Genomic DNA, 19,414 nt, shown 5'->3' with positions numbered 1-19,414 from the left:
CATAAAGATCAGATCAGAAATAAATGAAAAAGAAATGAAGAAAATGATAGAAAAGATCAATAAAACTAAAAGCTGGTTCTCTGAGAAGATAAACAAAATTGATAAACCATTAGCCAGACTCATCAAGAAAAAAAGGGAGAAGACTAAAAACAACAGAATTAGAAATGAAAAAGGAGAAGTAACAACTGACATTGCAGAAATACAAAGGATCATGAGAGATTACTACAAGCAACTATATGCCAATTGAATGGACAACCTTGAAGAAATGGACAAACTCTTAGAAAAGCACAACCTTCCGAGAATGAACCAGGAAGAAATAGAAATATAAACAGACCAATCACAAGCACTGAAATTGAAACTGTGATTAAAAATCTTCCAACAAACAAAAGCCCAGGACCAGATGGCTTCACAGGCAAATTCTATCAAACATTTAGAGAAGCGCTAACACGTATCCTTCTCAAACTCTTCCAAAATATAGCAGAAGGAGGAACGCTCCCAAACTCATTCTACGAGGCCACCATCACCCTGATACCAAAACCAGACAAAGATGTCACAAAGAAAGAAAACTACAGGCCAACAGAACTGATGAACGTAGATGCAAATATCCTCAACAAAATACTAGCAAACAGTATCCAACAGCACATTAAAAGGATCATACACCATGATCAAGTGGGGTTTATCCCAGGAGTGCAAGGATTCTGCAACAGATGCAAATCAATGTGATACACCATATTAGAAAATTGAAGGAGAAAAACCATATGATCATCTCAATAGATGCAAAAAGCTTCTGACAAAATTCAACACCCACTTATGATAAAAACCCTCCAGAAAGTAGGCATAGAGGGAACTTACCTCAACATAATAAAGGCCATATATGACAAACCCAAGCCAACATAGTTCTCAATGGTGAAAAACTGAAAGCATTTCCTCTAAGATCAGTAACAAGACAAGGTTGCCCACTTTCATCCCTGTTATTCAACATAGTTTGGGAAGCTTTAGCCATGGCAATTAGAGAAGAAAAAGAAATAAAAGGAATCCAAATCGGAAAAGAAGAAGTAAAGCTGTCACTGTTTGCAGATGACATGCATAGGAAATCCTAAAGATGCCACCAGAAAGCTACTAGAGCTAATCAATGAATTTGGTAGAGTAGGAGGATACAAAATTAATGCACAGAAATCTTGCATTCCTATACACTAATGATGAAAAACCTCAAAGAAAAATTAAGGAAACACTCCCATTTACCACTGCAACAAAGAGAACAAAATACCTAGGAATAAACCTACCTAAGGAGACAAAAGACCTGTATGCAGTAAACTATAAGACACTGATGAAAGAAATTAAAGATGATAAAAACAGATGGAGAGACATAGCACGTCCTTGGATTGGAAGAATCAACATTGTGAAAATGACTCTACTACCCAAAGCAATCTACAGATTCAATGCAATCCCTATGGAACTACCAATGGCATTTTTCACAGAACTAGAACAAAAAATTGCACAATTTGAATGGAAACACAAAAGACCCTGAATAGCCAAAGCAATCTTGAGAAAGAAAAACAGAGTTGGAGGAATCAGGCTCCTGGACTTCAGACTATACTACAAAGCTACAGTAATCAAGACAGTATGGTACTGGCACAAAAACAGAAATATAGATCAATGGAACAGGAAAGAAAGCCCAGAGATAAACCCACGCACATATGGTCACCTTATTTTTGATAAAGGAGGCAAGAATATACAATGGAGAAATGACCGCCTCTTCTATAAGTGCTGCTGGGAAAACTGGACAGCTACATGTAAAAGAATGAAGTTAGAACACTCCCTAACACCATATACAAAAATAAACTCAAAATGGATTAAAGACCTAAATGTAAGGCCAGACGCTATAAAACTCTTAGAGGAAAACATAGGAAGAACACTCTTTGACATAAATCACAGCAAGATCTTTTTTGACCCACCTCCTAGAAAAATGGAAATAAAAACAAAAATAAACAAATGGGACCTAATGAAACTTAAAAGCTTTTGCACAGCAAAGGAAACCATAAACAAGATGAAAAGACAACCCTCAGAATGGGAGACAATATTTGCAAATGAAACAACTGACAAAGGATTAACCTCCAAAATTTACAAGCAGCTCATGCGGCTGAATATCAAAAAAACAAACAACCTAATCCAAAAATGGGCAGAAGATGTAAACAGACTTTTCTCCAAAGAAGACATAACAGATTGCCAACAAAGACATGAAAGCATGCTCAACATCATTAATTAGAGAAATGAAAATCTAAACTAAAATGAGGCATCACCTCACACCAGTCAGAATGGCCATCATCAAAAAATCTACAAACAATAAATGCTGGAGAGGGTGTGGAGAAAAGGGAACACTCTGGCACTGTTGGTGGGAATGTAAATTGATACAGCCACTATGGAGAACAGTAGGGAGGTTCCTTAAAAAACTAAAATCAGAACTACCATACGACCCAGCAATCCCACTACTGGGCATATATCCTGAGAAAACCATAATTCAAAAAGAGTCATGTACCAAAATGTTCATCGCAGCTCTATTTACAATAGCCAGGACATGGAAGCAACCTAAGTGTCCATCGACAGCTGAATGGATAAAGAAGATGTGGCACATATATACAATGGAATATTACTCAGCCATAAAAGGAAACAAAATTGAGTTACCTGTAGTGAGGTGGATGGACCTAGAGTCTGTCATACAGAGTGGAGTAAGTCAGAAAGAGAAAGACAAATAACGTATGCTAACACATATATATGGAATCTAAAAAAAGAAAAGAAGGTTCTGAAGAACCTAGGGGCAGGACAGGAATAAAGACACAGACATAGAGAATGGACTTGAGGACACGGGGAGGGGGAAAGGTAAGCTGGGACGAAGTGAGAGAGTGGCATGGACATATATACACTACCAAATGTAAAACTGATAGCTAGTGGGAAGCAGCCACATAGCACAGGGAGATCAGCTCGGTGCTTTGTTACCACCTAGAGGGGTGGGATAGGGAGGGCGGGAGGGAGATGCAAGAGGGAGGAGATATGGGGATATATGTATATGTATGGCTGATTCACTTTGTTATAAAGCAGAAACTAACACACCATTGTAGAACAATTATACTCCAATAAAGATGTTAAATAAATAATTAATTAATTCAACCAATGGAATTTGGGGGTTCTTTGTTAGAGTAGATTGCTTACTCTGCTGTGTAATACCTGATATACATTACCACCTTTAACCCTCCCAACAGCCTGAGTGGTAGTTATTACTATTTATATTTCACTGATGAGAAAACTGAGTCTCAGAGAAGTAATTTATTCAAGGTCACACAGCTTCAAAGTGGCACAGGCAAGATTTGAACCTATGAATCTCTAACTCCAAAGTCCCTCTTGTTTATTCTTTACCACACGGTCACTACCCAAGCCCCTCTGCACCTCCTTCCTGGATACCTTGACTTGTTGCTAACCGCTCCTGCAGATGCTGCTACTGCATAAACTTGTTGCTGAGAAGTAATGCAAGGTACGGCAAGTAGGCCTTTCTAGAAGCCATAATCAAAGAAAGGTCAGAACCCAGCTTTGCGGCAATCAAGGACAGTGGTCCCCCCTTATCTGAAGAGCCTATGTTCCAAGACCCCCCGTGGATGCCTGAAACTATAGATAGTACTGAACGCATATACTATGTTTTTTCCTATACATACATACCTAAGATGGAGTTATAAATTAGGCACAGTAAGAGATTAACAACAATACCTAGTAATAGAGCAATTATAACAACATACTGTAATAAAAGTTATCTGAATGTGATCTCTATCCTTAATCAACTTCCTAAACTCCGCTGGAAATATGGCAGCAGCTTCTCATGGACAGGCTCAGCCTCTCCAGTAATCTTTATATTTTTCAGTCCAAACCTATTCATGAATCTGTGTAACCATCTTTACTTGCAGTAAATGGCTTAGTGTCACTCATTCAGGGGATCCCTTGCTGAAGACCATGTAGACTCAATGCTTTCTGGCACGATACGTTGCTATCAATCGGAAGACATTTTCTGTTCATGTCTTCCACCCACAAATTTAATGCCTTTTCCATCTTATCACCAAGCACTTATCACACACTGTGGCCATAACTTTTGCAATTTGAGGTGCTACAGCAAAAATAGCATAAATTTCTTTTTCCTTCCTCACAATTTCACAGATAGAAGACTCATTCCTACTGTAGATCTTAGCAACCTCAGCATACAATTTTTTTTCTTTCCTTATTAAGTCAAAAATTTTCAACTTTCACTTAAAGAAAGCACTTTACGGCTTTTCTTTCACATATCTGAATTGCTGGCATCACTACTCTTGTGCTTTGGGGCCATTATTAAGTAAAATAAGGGTTACCTGAACGCAAGCACTGTGATACCGAGTCAGTGTATCTGATAACTGAGATGCCTACTAAGTGACTAACAGGTGGGATGCGCTGGACAGAGGGATGATTCACATCTTGGGTGGGAGACAGCAGGGCGGCACAAGATTTTATCACGCTACTCAGAACAGCATACAACTTCAAACGTATGAATTGTTTATTTCTGGAATTTTCCATTTACTATTTTCAGACCACAGTTTACCACAGGTAACTGAAACCGTGGAAAGTGAAACCACGGATAAGAGGGTACTCGGATCTGACTCAGCCTGTGAACAGTAGAAGATTAAAGCTCCCACTAAGACCAAATAATCAGAAATACCAATAACATGCCCTAGGAAATAATTAGATGATGACTATACCATTTTAATTTGCCCTTCAGAGTCAATCTGACACCATTAAGAGTGACATTTAAGTGCTAATCGAAAAAGCAGTGTTCCCATGTCTCTAGACAAGTATTTGCATGTTAATTAATTCTGAGAAGAAGAAGACTGGCTTCCAATATGAGGTGTCAAAAGGAGACAGAGTTCCTTTGCAGAGGAAGGTAAAAGGCTGTGGCAGAGACTTAATCAAATTACCTGGTTTCAAGAGTTTTAAAAAGAAATAAGCTATCCTTTGCAATGCAAATTCATATTGCCTCTTTTGTGAAGAATGCATTTTAATGAAAGGACCAAAATATAGATTTCCAACATCAATGCCCATTTAATGCAATGCCCTCGTTGCAGATCAAAATGGCTTTTACCCGAAAGGTGGCTAATGACCTCACAAAGGCTGTCAATATTGTAGACAGAGCCCAGTGCCCTAGAAGCCAATACACCACAAACACACTCTGCATTGTCACAAAGAACATCAGCTTGAATTTTTTAATAACAAGTCATTTCTTTTTAAAGGAGTCCTGCAAATTAATACAGACCCCAAAACCACAGACTCAGAATGATGTTAGGCTGAATATTTTATTAATTAGGTTACCTCAAAAGATGATAATTTTAATAAAGTATACATTCAGGTTGCTACACTTATACCACACTTATTAGCACTATAATTTGTATTGTTTAACTTTTACTGTTTGCAATATTTTTTCACACATGATCTCATCTTAACCCTGTGAGATATATGATATACATTTGCCCACTATACAGATGAGGAAATTAAGGCTCAGAGAGACTATGTGGATTAACCAAGATCAGAGAGATAAAGAATGGCGGGGCCAGCCCTAGAACCCAGGCTTCCAGCTCTAATTTTAATGATCTTCCCACTCTATTATATTATCTTTCTTCTATTTTATCTAGTTGCTGATAGTCTCTGCTACCAAGCACATTATTATTGTGATATTACTAAGTATGCAAAGGACACAAATATTTGAAGAATAATCACAATTTAGACACACTAAACAGGGTCTTCCTTTTTTGCTCTGTTGCAAAGGCCCACTCTAATAGCAAAAGTATACTGGCTGATTCATTTACTGTACAGATTTATATTTTGAAAATATACATAACAAAGGATTTTTATCTATGATATATAAAGAGCACTTACTAATGAATAAGAAAAAATTAAAAACACTGATAGAAAGTAAGTAAAAGCCATAAATAGGCTATTCACAAAGAAACTACAAATGGCCAACTGAAAACTTGCTCAATCTCACTAGTAATAAAAGTACAAATTGAAAGAACAATGAATATTTTTTCTTATCAAGTTGAAAAATACTTAAAAAAAAAAATCACTAACTCTCTAGGTTGCAAGAGTGGAATCCTTTATAACTGTGAGCGAAAAGTTTAAAATGACACAGTTCACAGGGGAAGGTAAGAGCGCATGCTATCTGACACCAAAGTGCCAGTTTCAGGAGTTAATTTTTTTTTTAATTGGGGTATAGTTGTTTTCCAATGCTGTGTTAGTTTCTACTACACAGTGAAGTGGAGTTCCCTGTGCTATACAGCAGGTCCTCATTAGTTACCTATTTTATACATATTAGTGTATGTATGTCAATCCCAATCTCCCAATTCATTTCCACCCCCACCTTTCCCCCCTTGCTGTCCATATGTTTGTTCTCTACATCTGTGTCTCTATTTCTGCCTTGCAAACGGGTTCATCTGTACCATTTTTCCAGATTCCACATTCAGGAGTTAATTCTAAGGAGACAGAAAGGTACTAATGTAAGGGTATTGATTAAATAAATTTTGATATGTTATCTACAAAATTCTATAGCTGTTGAAAAGAATTACGTTAAAGCCAAATAATTAAAATGTAAAACATCAGGCAAATTAAAGAAGAACCAAATAGAAGATATTCCATACACATGAGCTAAAAGGCTCACTGCTGCAAAGATGTCAATTCCCCTATACATTTAACTGTCAAAGCAACTGATGCACAGAGCCAAAGCAATCTTGATCAAAATCCTTGCATGTCTGTAGAAACTGAAAAGCTGGTTCTAAGCTTTATTTGGAAATGAAAAGGGTCAGAGAATATCATCAGAAATTGGTACAAAGAAGACTGAGTCTTCAGTTTATTAAGCTACAGTAATCAAAGCATATATCAATACAAGCACAAGAGAAACACACAAATAGAAGAGAATAGAGTCCAGAACTGAATCTGTGCATATACAGATACTTGATTTATGCAAAACAATGGGGAATGGATGGTCTTCTTGATAAATGCTGCTTGATCAACTAGATACAAATGTGGAATAAAATGAAACTTAACCCTAACTTCTCACCATATACATAAATTAATTCCATGTGAACTACAGAGCAATTATAAAAGGTGAAGCAATAAAATTGATGGAAGATAATACAGGAAGATATCTTCACAACCTCGGGATTGGGTGTAAGCAAGGATTTCTTAAACAGGATTCAAAAAGCACTAATAATAAAGGGAAAAGCTTGTAAACTGGATTACATTAAAATTAGGAGCTTCCATTAACCTCTATTAAAAGAGTAACAAAAGCAGAGTGTGAGAAGATATTGTTAATACGTATAACTAACAAAGGAACTTATATCTAGGATACATGAAGTATAAATAAGAAAAAGTCTTCCAATTCTATAGAAAAATGGGCAAGAGACTTAAAGAAGCACTTCAAACCCCCGCCCCCAACCAAAGATACCCCAATGGCCAATAAATACATGAAAAAGTGTTCAACCTCATTATAGTCATCAGGAAAATGCAAATTAAAATCACAAACCTACTACCACAAACCTACTGGATTGGATAAAATCAATAAAACTGACAATACCAAGTGGTGTCAAAGCTGTGGAGCAACAGAAATTGATACACACTGATGATGGGATATAAATCAGTACAACCTCTTTAGCAGTATTTCCTGAAGTTGAACAGAAACATATCCTCTGACCTACCAATTCCATTCCTAGCCATATAAACAAACAAAAAATTAAAGCCTGCTCATGTATACCAAAATTCAACTACAAGAAAGTTCATAGCAATATCTTCATAATAGCCCCAAACTATAAACAACTCTAATGGCTATCAACAACAGAATGAGTAAATATTTTGCCATGTTCTTTCAATGAAAACATATTCAGCAATGACAATGAATAACCAAATAATGCATGCTGAACACATGGACAAATCTCACAAACAAATGTTAAGAATATCAAAAAAAAAAAAAACCTACATTCATTTCTTTTACATAAAGTTTAAAAGCAGATACTACTGCATTAGAAGTCAAAATAGCAGTTATCACTGGTGGGGAAGAAAAGGCCATGGGGGGCTCCCAGGACACTGAAAATGTGGTTTCTTAACCTGGGTGTGGGTCACATGGATGTGTTCATTTTGTGACCATTCATTGAGCTATACACTTAGAAGTTATGCACTTTTCTGAACATATGTTATATTGCCATAAAATACTTTAATCTGTATTTATCAGCTTGGAGATATGTGCATGATGTATGTATTAAGTGAAAAAAGTAGCTTAGCAAATTATGTAATTCTCCTTTTGAGACGTAAAGAGTAGAAGCATTCTTAATCTAATGTGTCTAGGACTAGAAGTTAATGACTTAATTTCAGAAGCTAGTTAAAGTGAAGATTCATAAAAGATAACACTGCAGCCTAAAACACTTTATTTTTCACTAAACAGTAAGGACTTGAGAATCTGCTTTACTAGAACTCCACATCATCTTTCCTGTATAAATCATATCCATCATCTTATTTTTAGTTTTGTTAACATGAAAAAAACATTAATTACACTTGTGAAGCAATATGAATATGGAATCCTTCATGACTTTTAATATTTCTCTTTGAATCGTTTAGTTGTCTCACCCACTCTGATTTCCAGAGCAATTAATTTAGAGATTCGTCGATCAAATTTTGCTAAAGCATTCAACCTGATTTTAGTGGAGAAAACAGCTCTACTTTTATACTCATATTTCATTGGTTTATGTAATATTTAATTACATTACAAATTGCTATAAGTTCAACGGGCATAAACAGGGCTAAGAAAAAATACAAATGGCTCTTAGAAAGCACACAGCTTTGGGTATACTACAGAGAAATTTGTTTGTTAGCAGAATGCATTTAGCTTTAAGAGCACTTATATATATACTTAATTCTCTGCATAAGAAATATAGAATGATATGCTCCAAAATGTTAATACTATTTTATCTTGATTGGAGGGGTTTCTGGTAATTTTTATTTCAATTTGCTTGTGTGTATTTCTTCAGAGGACTTGTATTCACACATTTTTTCAAGTCATAAGAAGCTGGCTATAAGACCACTTTACAAAATACTCTCGAAGAATGGTAGAAATAGGGGGAAATAGATGTCGTGATCCCTGCCCTCCCTAAGAGAATGTGAAATGTGATTAAGTCTTTTAAATGAAAAAGATCAAAACTGAAACTCCAGCTCTGTCATTTACTAGCTGTACATTCTTGGGCATGTCTCCTTTCTAAAACTCAGGTTTCTTTTCTGTAAAATAGGAATAATACCACCTGCCACAAACAGTTGCTATGAGAATTAATGTGACAATGCAGGATCTAAACCCTAAGCACAGTGCCTCATACATAGTAAGCCTCAATACACGTTACCTTAAAAAATGAAAACAGAAGGGAGAGACCAAGACGGCAACATAGGAAGATCCTAAACTTCCCTCCTCCCACAGACACAATGAATGTACAGCTACACACTGAGAAATACCCTCCAAGAAAAATCCAGAAACTGAGTGACACCTACACATTGTTAATGTGAATGAGAAAATACCCACATTGAAATGGGTAGGAAAGGCTGAGACGCACTCTCACCATAAACCCCACCCTAAGCACAGTGCCATTCAATCAGGAAGGAACTTCCAACTCCAGGATTCTCCCTGAGGAACTAAGGGTTTAAACCACATATCTAGTGCCCCAACTTTTAAGACTCCAAACCAAGGGACAGGCTCCCAAACACCTAGCTCTGGAAGCCGATGGGGCTGTGTCCACAAGACTACAGCAAACAAAGAAGCAGTTCTTAATGGGCATGTGAGCACTCGCCAAGGCTGTTCTCCAGAGGCTCAGTGCAAAGGGAGCAGGCAAAAATGCCCATCTCCCAGTCTCTACCTAGAAGGGGTTTCAGCGCAACTTAATACGCTGCTGCCTGAGGGTCTGACTTCTAACTTAGCATGCAGCTAGGGGCTGGCTGCAATCCATACCAGAGCCTGGGGAAGCTAGCTGGTAGGCACTTCCTCCACTTTCTCTCTCTGGCCTGCTCCAAGGATAAAACCAAGTTACCAGCATCTCTCTGGAAAGAACTTGTACGCATGTCAGGTGCCCCAGCTTTTTCAGCTGCCACCTGAGAGATGGGCCTCCAGATTGCCTAGGTCTGAGAGCCAGCGGGGCTTGCATTCACGAGTCCCATAAGGCTGTAGCAAATCAGTTCTTAACAGGCACATGTGAGCACTCACTGCTGCTATACCCCCAGGGCTCAGCACAGAGAAAACAGGCAAAAATGCCCATCTCCTAGTTTTCACTGGGAGGGGTTTGACTGCGTACTCTATAGGCTGCTGCCTGAGGATCTGGCTTCTAATTAGCATGCATATAAGAGCGGACTACAATCCTCCCTGGAGCCTAAAGGAGCCAGTAGGCACTTCCTCCTCCTCCTTCCAGTTTGTTCGAATAATAAAACCACGTGGCTAGGATCTCCCTGGAAAGAGTTTCTTCACATATCTAGTACCCCACTTTCAGGGCTGACCTGAGGGACAGGCCCCTAGATCACACAGCTTTGATAGACAAAAGGGCTTGCATTCACAGTCCCACAGGACTATAGTAAATAAAGAAGCAGTTTTTAAACAGGGACAGGCATAAACCACCCCCCACCCCCACGGCCTCATGGCTATACAGCCAGGATCAGCACAGAGGGAGCAGGTAAAAACACTTATCTCCCAGTTTCTCCCTGGAAGGTGTTTAACTATTTACTTTCCCAGCTGCTGTCTGAGGGTCCAGCTTCTAATCAGCTTGCATCTAGGTGCTGACAGCAATCCACCCCTTTGGAACACAAATGGGTCTTGACACACATTCAACTTCTGGGAGCCACCAAGAAAAAAGATGGCAGTTGGACAATCACAAAATTCTGAGAGACAACAAGGAGCTCAGGCCAGGCTGATTGACAAGGTTCATCTCCTACATAAAACCAGTCTGTCAAGAATGGAAGAAGTGGCTGTTTTACCTAAGGCACAGCAACCAACACAGAGAGTTAAGGATAATGAAGAAACAGGGGACTATGTTCCAAACAAAAGAACAAGATAAATCTCCAGAAACCAATCTCAATAAAATAGAAATGAGTGACTTACCTGATAGGGAGTTCAAAATAATGGTCATGAAGATGTTCACTGAGGTCAGAAGAGCGATGTCTGAACAAAGTGAGAATTTCAACAAACAGACAGAAAATATTAAAAAGTACAAACAAATCATAGAGCTAAGGAATACAATAACTGAGCTGAAAAATTCAGTAGAGGAGCTCAACAGCAGACTAGATCAAGTGGAAGAAAGGATCAGTGAACCTGAAGACAGGGCAGTGGAATTCATCCAGAGGAGCCAAAAGAAAAAGAATGAAAAAGAATGACAAGAGCTTAAGGAACTAATGGGACACCATCAAGCAGACCAATATTTGCATTTAAGGGTCCCAGAAAAAGATGAGGGAGCGAGAGCAAGAGAGAGAGAGAGAGAGAAGAAGGGGCAGAAAAAAGTCAAAGAAGTATGGCTGAAAAATTCTCTAACCTGAAGAAACATATAACCAAATACGGGAAGTCCAAAAAGTACCAAATAGGATTAATCTAAAGAGACCCACACAGAGACATATTATAATTAAATTGTCAAAATCTTAAAAGCAGCAAGAGAAAAGCAAATTGTTACATACGAGAGAACTCCCACAAGACTACTAGCAGATTTTTCAGCTCCTGTTAAGGCTTAAGAGAAGTGAAGAGTAGAAACCAACAGTTTAACATTTCACCGAATCTCTGGAATGGGAAGGATATGAAATTATTCCACTTCCTTCTTTGCAGGCCAGAAGGAAGTGGAATAATACATTCAAAGTGCTAAAAGAAAAAAGCTGCCAACCAAGAATACTCTACCCAGCAATGCTGTCATTCAGAATTAAAGGAGAAATAAAGAGTTTTTCAGACAAACAAAAGCTTAAGGAGTTCATCACCACCAGACTACAAGAAATGTTAAAGGGAGCTATTCAAGTTGAAATAAAAAGATGTTAATTATTAACAGAAAAACATATGAAAGCATAAAACTCGCTGGTAAAGGTAAACATATAGTTAAATTCAGAATACTCTAATGTTGTAATGGTGGTGGATAAATAATTTCTAACTCTAGTATAAAGGTTAAAAGACAAAAGTATTAAAAGTAACTATACCTACAATAATTTGTTAACAGATACACAATATAAAAAGATGTAAAGTGTGACATGAAAAACATAAAATGTGGTCAGAGGGGAATGTAAAAATGTAGAGCTTTTGTACGCATTTGAAGTTAAGTTGCTATCAGCTTAAAATAGAATGTTAAAAATATAAGATTTTTATGTAAGTCTCATGGTACCTATAGTAAATACACAAAATAAGCCTATAGTAAATACACAAAAAATAAAGAGAAAGGAACCTAAGCACACCACTACAGAAAATCATCAAATCACAAAGAAAGAAAGGAAAAGAGGAAGAAAAGAACTATAAAACAGCCAGAAAACAATGAACAAAATGGCAGTAGTAAGTCTATATGTATCAATCATTACTTGAAATTTAAATGGATTAAATTATCCAATCAAAAGACACAGAGTGGCTGAATGGATTTAAAAAAAGACTCAACCATATGCTGCATATAAGAGACTCACTTTAGCTTCAAGGATACACATAGACTGTAAGTGAAGGGGAAAGATATTCCATAAAAAATGGAAACCAAAAGAAAGTAGAGGTAGCTATAATTATATCAGACAAAATAGACTTTAAGCCAAAAATTGTAACAAGAGGGCTTCCCTGGTGCCACAGTGGTTGAGAGTCTGCCTGCCGATGCAGGGGACACGGGTTCGTGCTCTGGTCGGGAAAGATCACATGCCACGGAGCGGCTGGGCCTGTGAGCCATGGCCACTGAGCCTGTGCGTCCGGAGCCTGTGCTCTGCAACCGGAGAGGCCACAATGGTGAGACGCCTGTGTACCGCAAAAAAGGGTCAATTCATCAAGAGGATATAACAACTGTAGATATTTATGCACTCAACATGGAATAAATTAGAATTAAATCAGAAATGAAAGAGGAGACATTGCAACTGATAACATAAAAACACTAAGAATCATAAGAAACTACTACGAACAATTATACACTAACAAATTAGATTACCTAGAAGAAATGGATAAATTCCTAGAAACATACAACCTACCAAGACTGAATCATGAAGAAACAGAAAAATTGAACAGACCAATTACTAGTAAGGAGATTAAATCAGTAATCAAAAACCTCCCAATAAAGAAAAGTCCAGGACCAAATGTTTTCACTAGTGAATTCTATCAAACATTTAAAGAATTAATGCCAATACTTCTCAAACTCTTCCAAAAATTAGAAGAGGAGGGAACACTTCCAAACCCATTTTATGAGGCAAGCATTACCCTGATACCAAAGCCAGAGAAAAACACCACAAGAAATGATAATTACAGTCCAATATCCCTAATGAACATAGATGTAAAAAACTCAACAAAATATTAGCAAACTAAATTTAACAGTACATTAAAAGGATCAAACGCCATAATCAAGCAGCATTTATTCCTGGGATGCAAAAATGATTCAATATATGCAAATCGATAAATGTGATACACCACATTATAAAATGAAGAATAAAAAATGTATCATCATCTCAATAGATTCAGAAAAATTTTTTAACAAAATTCACCATCCTTTCATGATAAAAACTCTCAACATACTGGGTATAGAAGGGACGTACCTAAATATAATAAAGGCTATATATGACAAGCCTACAGCTAACATCATACTCAGTGGTGAAAACATGAAAGCTTTTCCTCTAAGATCAGGAAGAAGTAAGGATGCCCACTCACACCATATTATTCAACATAGTACTAAAAGCCCAAGCCAGAGCACTTAGGAAAGAAAAAGAAATAAAAGACATCCAAGTCAGAAAAGGAGAAGTAAAATTGTCTCTGTTTGCAAGTGACATGATACTATATACAGAAAACCTGAAAGACTCCACTAAAAACTTTTAGAACTAATAAATGAATTCAGTAAAGTTTCAGGATAAAAAATCAATATACAAAAATCAGTTACATTTCCATAAACTAACAACAAACTATCAGGAAGAGAAACTAAGAAAACAACCCCATTTACAATAGCATCAAAAAGAACAAAATATATAGGAATAAATTTAACCAAGGAGGTGAAAGATCTATATACTGAAATCTGTAATACTTTGATAAAAGAAATTGAAGAAGACACAAATAAATGGAAAGATATGTGTTCATGGAATGAAAGAATTAATGTTGAAATGTCCATACTACTCAAAGCAGTTTACAGACTCAATGAAATCCCTATCAAAATTTCAATGGCAGTTTTCACAGAAATAGAAAAAATATTCCTAAAATTTGTATGGAAGCACAAAGAACCCCAAATAGCCAAAGCAGTCTTGAGAAAGAACAAAGCTGGAGGCATCACACTTTCTGATTTCAAACTACATTACAAAGCTATAGTCATCAAAACAGTATGGTTTTGGCATAAAACCAGATACACAGATCAATGGAACAGAATAGAGAGCTCAGAAATAAACCAATGCATATATGGTCAATTAATTTTTGACAAAGGAGCCAAGAATATACAATGTAGATAGGACAGTCGCTTCAATAAGTGATGCTGGGAAAACTGGACAACCACATGCAAAACAATGAAACTGGACCCCTATCTTATACCATACACAAAAATCAACTCAAAATGGATTAAAGACTTCAACATAAGACCTGAAACTCCTAGAAGAAAACATGGATGGTAAGCTCCTTGGCACCAGTATTGGCAGTATTTTTTTTGGATTTGACACCAAAAGCAAAGGCAACAAAAGCAAAAATAAACAAGTGGGACTACACCAAACTAAAAAGCTTTTCTGCACAGAAAAGGAAACCATCAACAAAATGAAAAGGCAACTTACCAAAGAGGAGAAAATATTTGCAAACCATATATCCAATAAGGAATTAATATCCAAAATATACAAGGTACTCATACAATTCAATAGCAAAACAAACTAAATAACCCAATTAAAAAATGGGCAAAGGACTGGAATAGACATTTTCCGAATGAGACATACAAATGGCCAACAGGTATAAGAAAAGGTGCTCAACATCACTAATCATCAGCAAAATGCAAATCAAAACCACCGTGAGATATTACCTCACATCTCTTAGGATGTCTATTATCTAAAAGAGAAGAGAGAAGACATGCTGGATGTAGAGAAAAAAGAACACTTCTACACTGCTGGTGGGAATGTAAACTGGTACAGCCACTATGGAAAACAGTATGGAGTTCCTCAAGAAATTTTAAATGTACATACTACGTGATTCTGTAATCTCACGTCTGCATATATATATCTAAAGGGAATGAAATCACTATCTCGAAAAGATATATCTGTACTCTCATGCTTATTGCAGCATTATTCACAATAGTGATGGTATGGAAACAACCTAAGGGTTTGTTGACAGAGGAATGGATAAATAAAATGTGATATATAGATATATAATGGAATATTATCCAGCCTTAAAAAAGAAGGAAATCCTGCCATGTGCAACAACATGAATAAACCTAAAGAGCATTATGCTAAATGCAATAAGTCAGAGAGAGAAAGATAAATACTGCCTAGTATTATTTATATGTAGAATCTAAAAAAAAAAAATCTAAAATCTGAAAAAAAAAGTCAAACTCATACAAACAGGGAGTAGAATGGTGGTTGCTAGGGGCTGGGGGATAGGAGGAAAGGAGAGAGGTTGGTAAAAGGGTAGAAGCTTTCAGTTATAAGATGAGTGAGGTCTGAGGATATAATGTATAACATTGTGACTATAGTTGATAATACCATATTGTATAATTGAAATTTGATTTGCTAAGAGAGTTGACCTTAAGTGTTCTCAGGAAGAAAGAGGTGAGGGAGGAAGGGAGGGCGGGAAGGAGGTGGGGGAGGGAGGGAAGGAAGGAAGGAAACAGAATTGAAGAATTTTTTAATCTTAAATTGTTCTCAGTAATCATTTTGTTGGTGGTAGTGTGAGTATTGTTACATTGAGACTATTGTGTGTATGTTATGAAATAAAGTAAATTCATTATTTTAAAAAACTGAAAACAGGGGAAACAGAATAACAAAATAAATGCAAGGCAGCACAGCACAACCTACTGGCAATATGCTGAGGAAACACAAAGTGAGGTATGAGCAGGTCTAAGCGAGATGGGGTTAATCAGGGAAGGCTTCTTATATAAGAAGGGGCTCCTGTTAAGGCTTAAGAGAAGTGAAGAGTAGAAACCAACAGTTTAACATTTCACCGAATCTCTGGAATGGAAAGGATATGAATAATAAATAAATACTTTTGTTGAGACCTTTTGCATATGGGCTGGAGCTTGGAACATATAGATAAACCTGAAGAAACCAGATTCTTTGTGAATGTGAGATTTAATATTTTGGGAAGCACAGGCAATGGGCTTTCTCCCTAGGCCTAGACAGAAAGGACAAGGGCTTTGTCTCTGGTTGGGTACAAGTGAGAAGGAAAGAATCATGGAACTGTTCCAAGCCTATTCTATATCTGTCACTTGCAACCATGAGTCCTGATCTCTACCCTGAGCCAGCTGTCTCCAGAGAGTCCGACAGGGAAGTTTCATTCCTTTCATCACCAATCTTTCTTTACAATGTTCCAGGCCCTGTTCTGGGCACTGGGAAGAGAGGGATGGATAGAACAAGTTCATTGCCCTCATACAGCTTATATTCTACAAGGTTTGACTCTCTCCCACCCAGCAAAAGATAGTTGGGGCCATTTACTCTTAAACTAGCCATCTTCTGTGAAGGAGGAATATCAAAGAAAGAGTGAGACACACCACTTTCCCCAGGACCAGCTGCACCTTGGAATTAGTTTTAACCTCGACCAGAGGGAGAATGAATACTAGAAAGCAGCATTAGAAGCTATGACAATTCAATAAAGGGACTGCAAGACATCAGCCAGAAAAAAGTCCCAGAGCAGCCAGAGGCAGCTGACCATTCAAATCAGATGATACAGCCCATGGGCAACTGCAGAAAAAAAAAGTATACTGTTACAGGTGACAAATGAGAGCCTTCTGGCTTTCGTTTTAATCAGAAAAAAGCAGTATCTTTAATTACTTTGAGTATTCCCTTACTACCTCCCCATCACTAAAAGACCACACATTTTTGGCTAAATCATGTATAGTGACAGACATTGTAAGAGAGGGAGAGGGAAGGAGAAGACGCAACATGAAATGGTCTATCCACTAAACTCGACCACAGAACCTTAAGATTCACTAAGCAAGGCTTGAGGTACAAGTCTCAAAAATAACCAGAAACTAGTTTAAGCTGTCAGAAGATGGATGACAAGTGGAACAGGCAGGCATTTGGAGTTTTCCACAAGATAATTACCAGCTCTATCTCAAAAATAAGGTTGGCTGGGGACTTCCCTGGTGGTCCAGTGGTTAAGAATCTGCCTTCCAATGCAGGGGACACGGGTTCGATCCTTGGTCAGGGCACTAAGATCCCACGTGCTGCAGGGGCAACTAAGCCTGTATGCTCTAGAGCCCATGTGACACAACTAGAGAGAAGCCCACGCACCGCAACAAAAGATCCCACGTGCCGCAACTAAGACCTGATGCACCAAATAAGTAAATAAATAAATATTAAAAAAAAAAAAGAAACATCCAGGCCTGGCACTCACTTAAAACATGGATTCCCTTTTAAAAAATAATAATAATAAGGTTGCCTGTATAATGCTATTCTTTCAAATATGAATAATTGAAAAATCTATACAACTGTTCCTCAGAAGGCAATAAACTACCTTTTTAAGGACGTCCATTTCAATCACTTTCCAAATGTTTGTTAGCGGTTCTCAAACTATGCCCCCAAGGATTACTGGTTGGAGTTCCTCAATCTGAACCAAGATACTCTGCTGCGATCATACACAGCAATCTTTTACTAATTCACAGAAAAGAAGTTGATAATTAAAACATTCTCGATGTATTTTTCACATTTTTTAAAAACCTGTGGCACTAATGAATGAATGCTTTTCCTAAAGAATGCTAGAGGAAGATAAGAGACAAAGAACTAAAATTAACTGGAAAAAAAATGAGAAATAGCTGATCATGCTTCATCCAACATCTTTTTTGTTTCCACTCACACATGTGACTGGAGCTAACATAATCCTGGGAGAGCACACCCAGGAGACCGTTCACTCCCTCACCCTCCCTAAAGAGGCTCCCCCCCCCTTCCCTGCCACACAGCTGCACTGTGGAGACCATTGTAAGGCACAGGGAAATTGGTGTTTACTGGAAAAAGTACTGCTCCAGGAATCAGATGACCTGAGGTAAACTCCTTGGATCTCTGTTTCCTTGTCTCTGAAGTGGAGTTAAGCATATTTGCCCTGCATACTTCACACAGGGCTAAATGGATCATGCATTTTAAAGAGCAGTGTAAACTACTAAGCACTATACAAATAGAAGGCGTCATTATTTTTATGATTATTATTAAACAAACCTTCCTTAAAAACAAAACAGGAAACCAGGAATCCCCTCTTACCCTCTCTCCGAATGACTTCAAAACGGCCTTCACTCCCTGAGCAGCATGCAATTTGTGCTAAAATGATGTTTATCTTCAAGCATAACAAGCTCACAGTCTAATCATTAATAATTTCAAAAATATTGAGCCTGTTTTGCTTTCTGGATTGGACCTAGCCTACATCTTACATTTCCAATTTATGACCATGCTCAAGGTTTAAAATACCCATTCAGCCATATCTCAATTTCTGAATTTCTGCATTAGAGAAATGTATTGATCCCTTAAGTTCATGTCTCCATAGAGATTTCTTTCCCAAATAATTCAAAATTGGATGGATGCCTTTCACTAAAATGAGGCATTACCCTCTTTACCACATTCGTAGAAAGTTGAATTCCATAAAGATAATGTCCTGGCACATAAAACTGCATCAAAAAAATTATTAGGAGAGATAACATTTTTTACATACTATAATGATCTCTGTTCCACTCCCTGTAGACAAATAATAATAATAACTAAATACCACAGAGAATTCTGCAATTAGGAAGAAAACTGTTCTAAGGATACCACAGACACTTTCCTAGCAGGGAGGTAAATTTCCTGCGCAACTGAGACTCTTAAACCCTCCTCCCATGAAAAAGTAAAAAGAAAGAAAAAATGGGGGGGTGGCCAAAAAAAGCATGAAGAAATATGATATGAAAGGAAGTACGATAGGAAACTCTGGATGACTTTATTAAACCCCATCAAGAAAAGAGAGACTAAGAACCACCTCCTCTGCATGGCCTTTGTCAGCTAA

General features: G+C 37.4%; 1 protein-coding gene across 3 annotated transcripts in view; it reads right to left on the bottom strand.

The window, feature by feature from the left end:
* CRADD (CASP2 and RIPK1 domain containing adaptor with death domain) overlaps window positions 1-19,414 on the bottom strand; it is a 196,412-nt gene that overhangs the window by 100,725 nt on the left and 76,273 nt on the right. Inside the window, exon 3 of one of the 3 annotated variants that reach the window (XM_060025371.1) lies at window positions 9,673-11,236. The exons of the other annotated variants lie outside the window; for them this stretch is intronic. Coding sequence (XP_059881354.1) covers window positions 11,049-11,236 — 188 coding nt within the window. The 3' untranslated portion in view covers window positions 9,673-11,048. Of the gene's footprint in view, window positions 1-9,672; window positions 11,237-19,414 lie in introns of those variants that run through there. 3 annotated transcript variants of the gene reach the window in all.

The sequence above is a fragment of the Delphinus delphis genome, chromosome 11, assembly GCF_949987515.2.
Source record: "Delphinus delphis chromosome 11, mDelDel1.2, whole genome shotgun sequence".
Lineage (NCBI taxonomy): Eukaryota > Metazoa > Chordata > Mammalia > Artiodactyla > Delphinidae > Delphinus > Delphinus delphis.
Note: the sequence above shows the minus strand (reverse complement) of the source record. Positions and strands in the feature narration are given on the sequence as shown.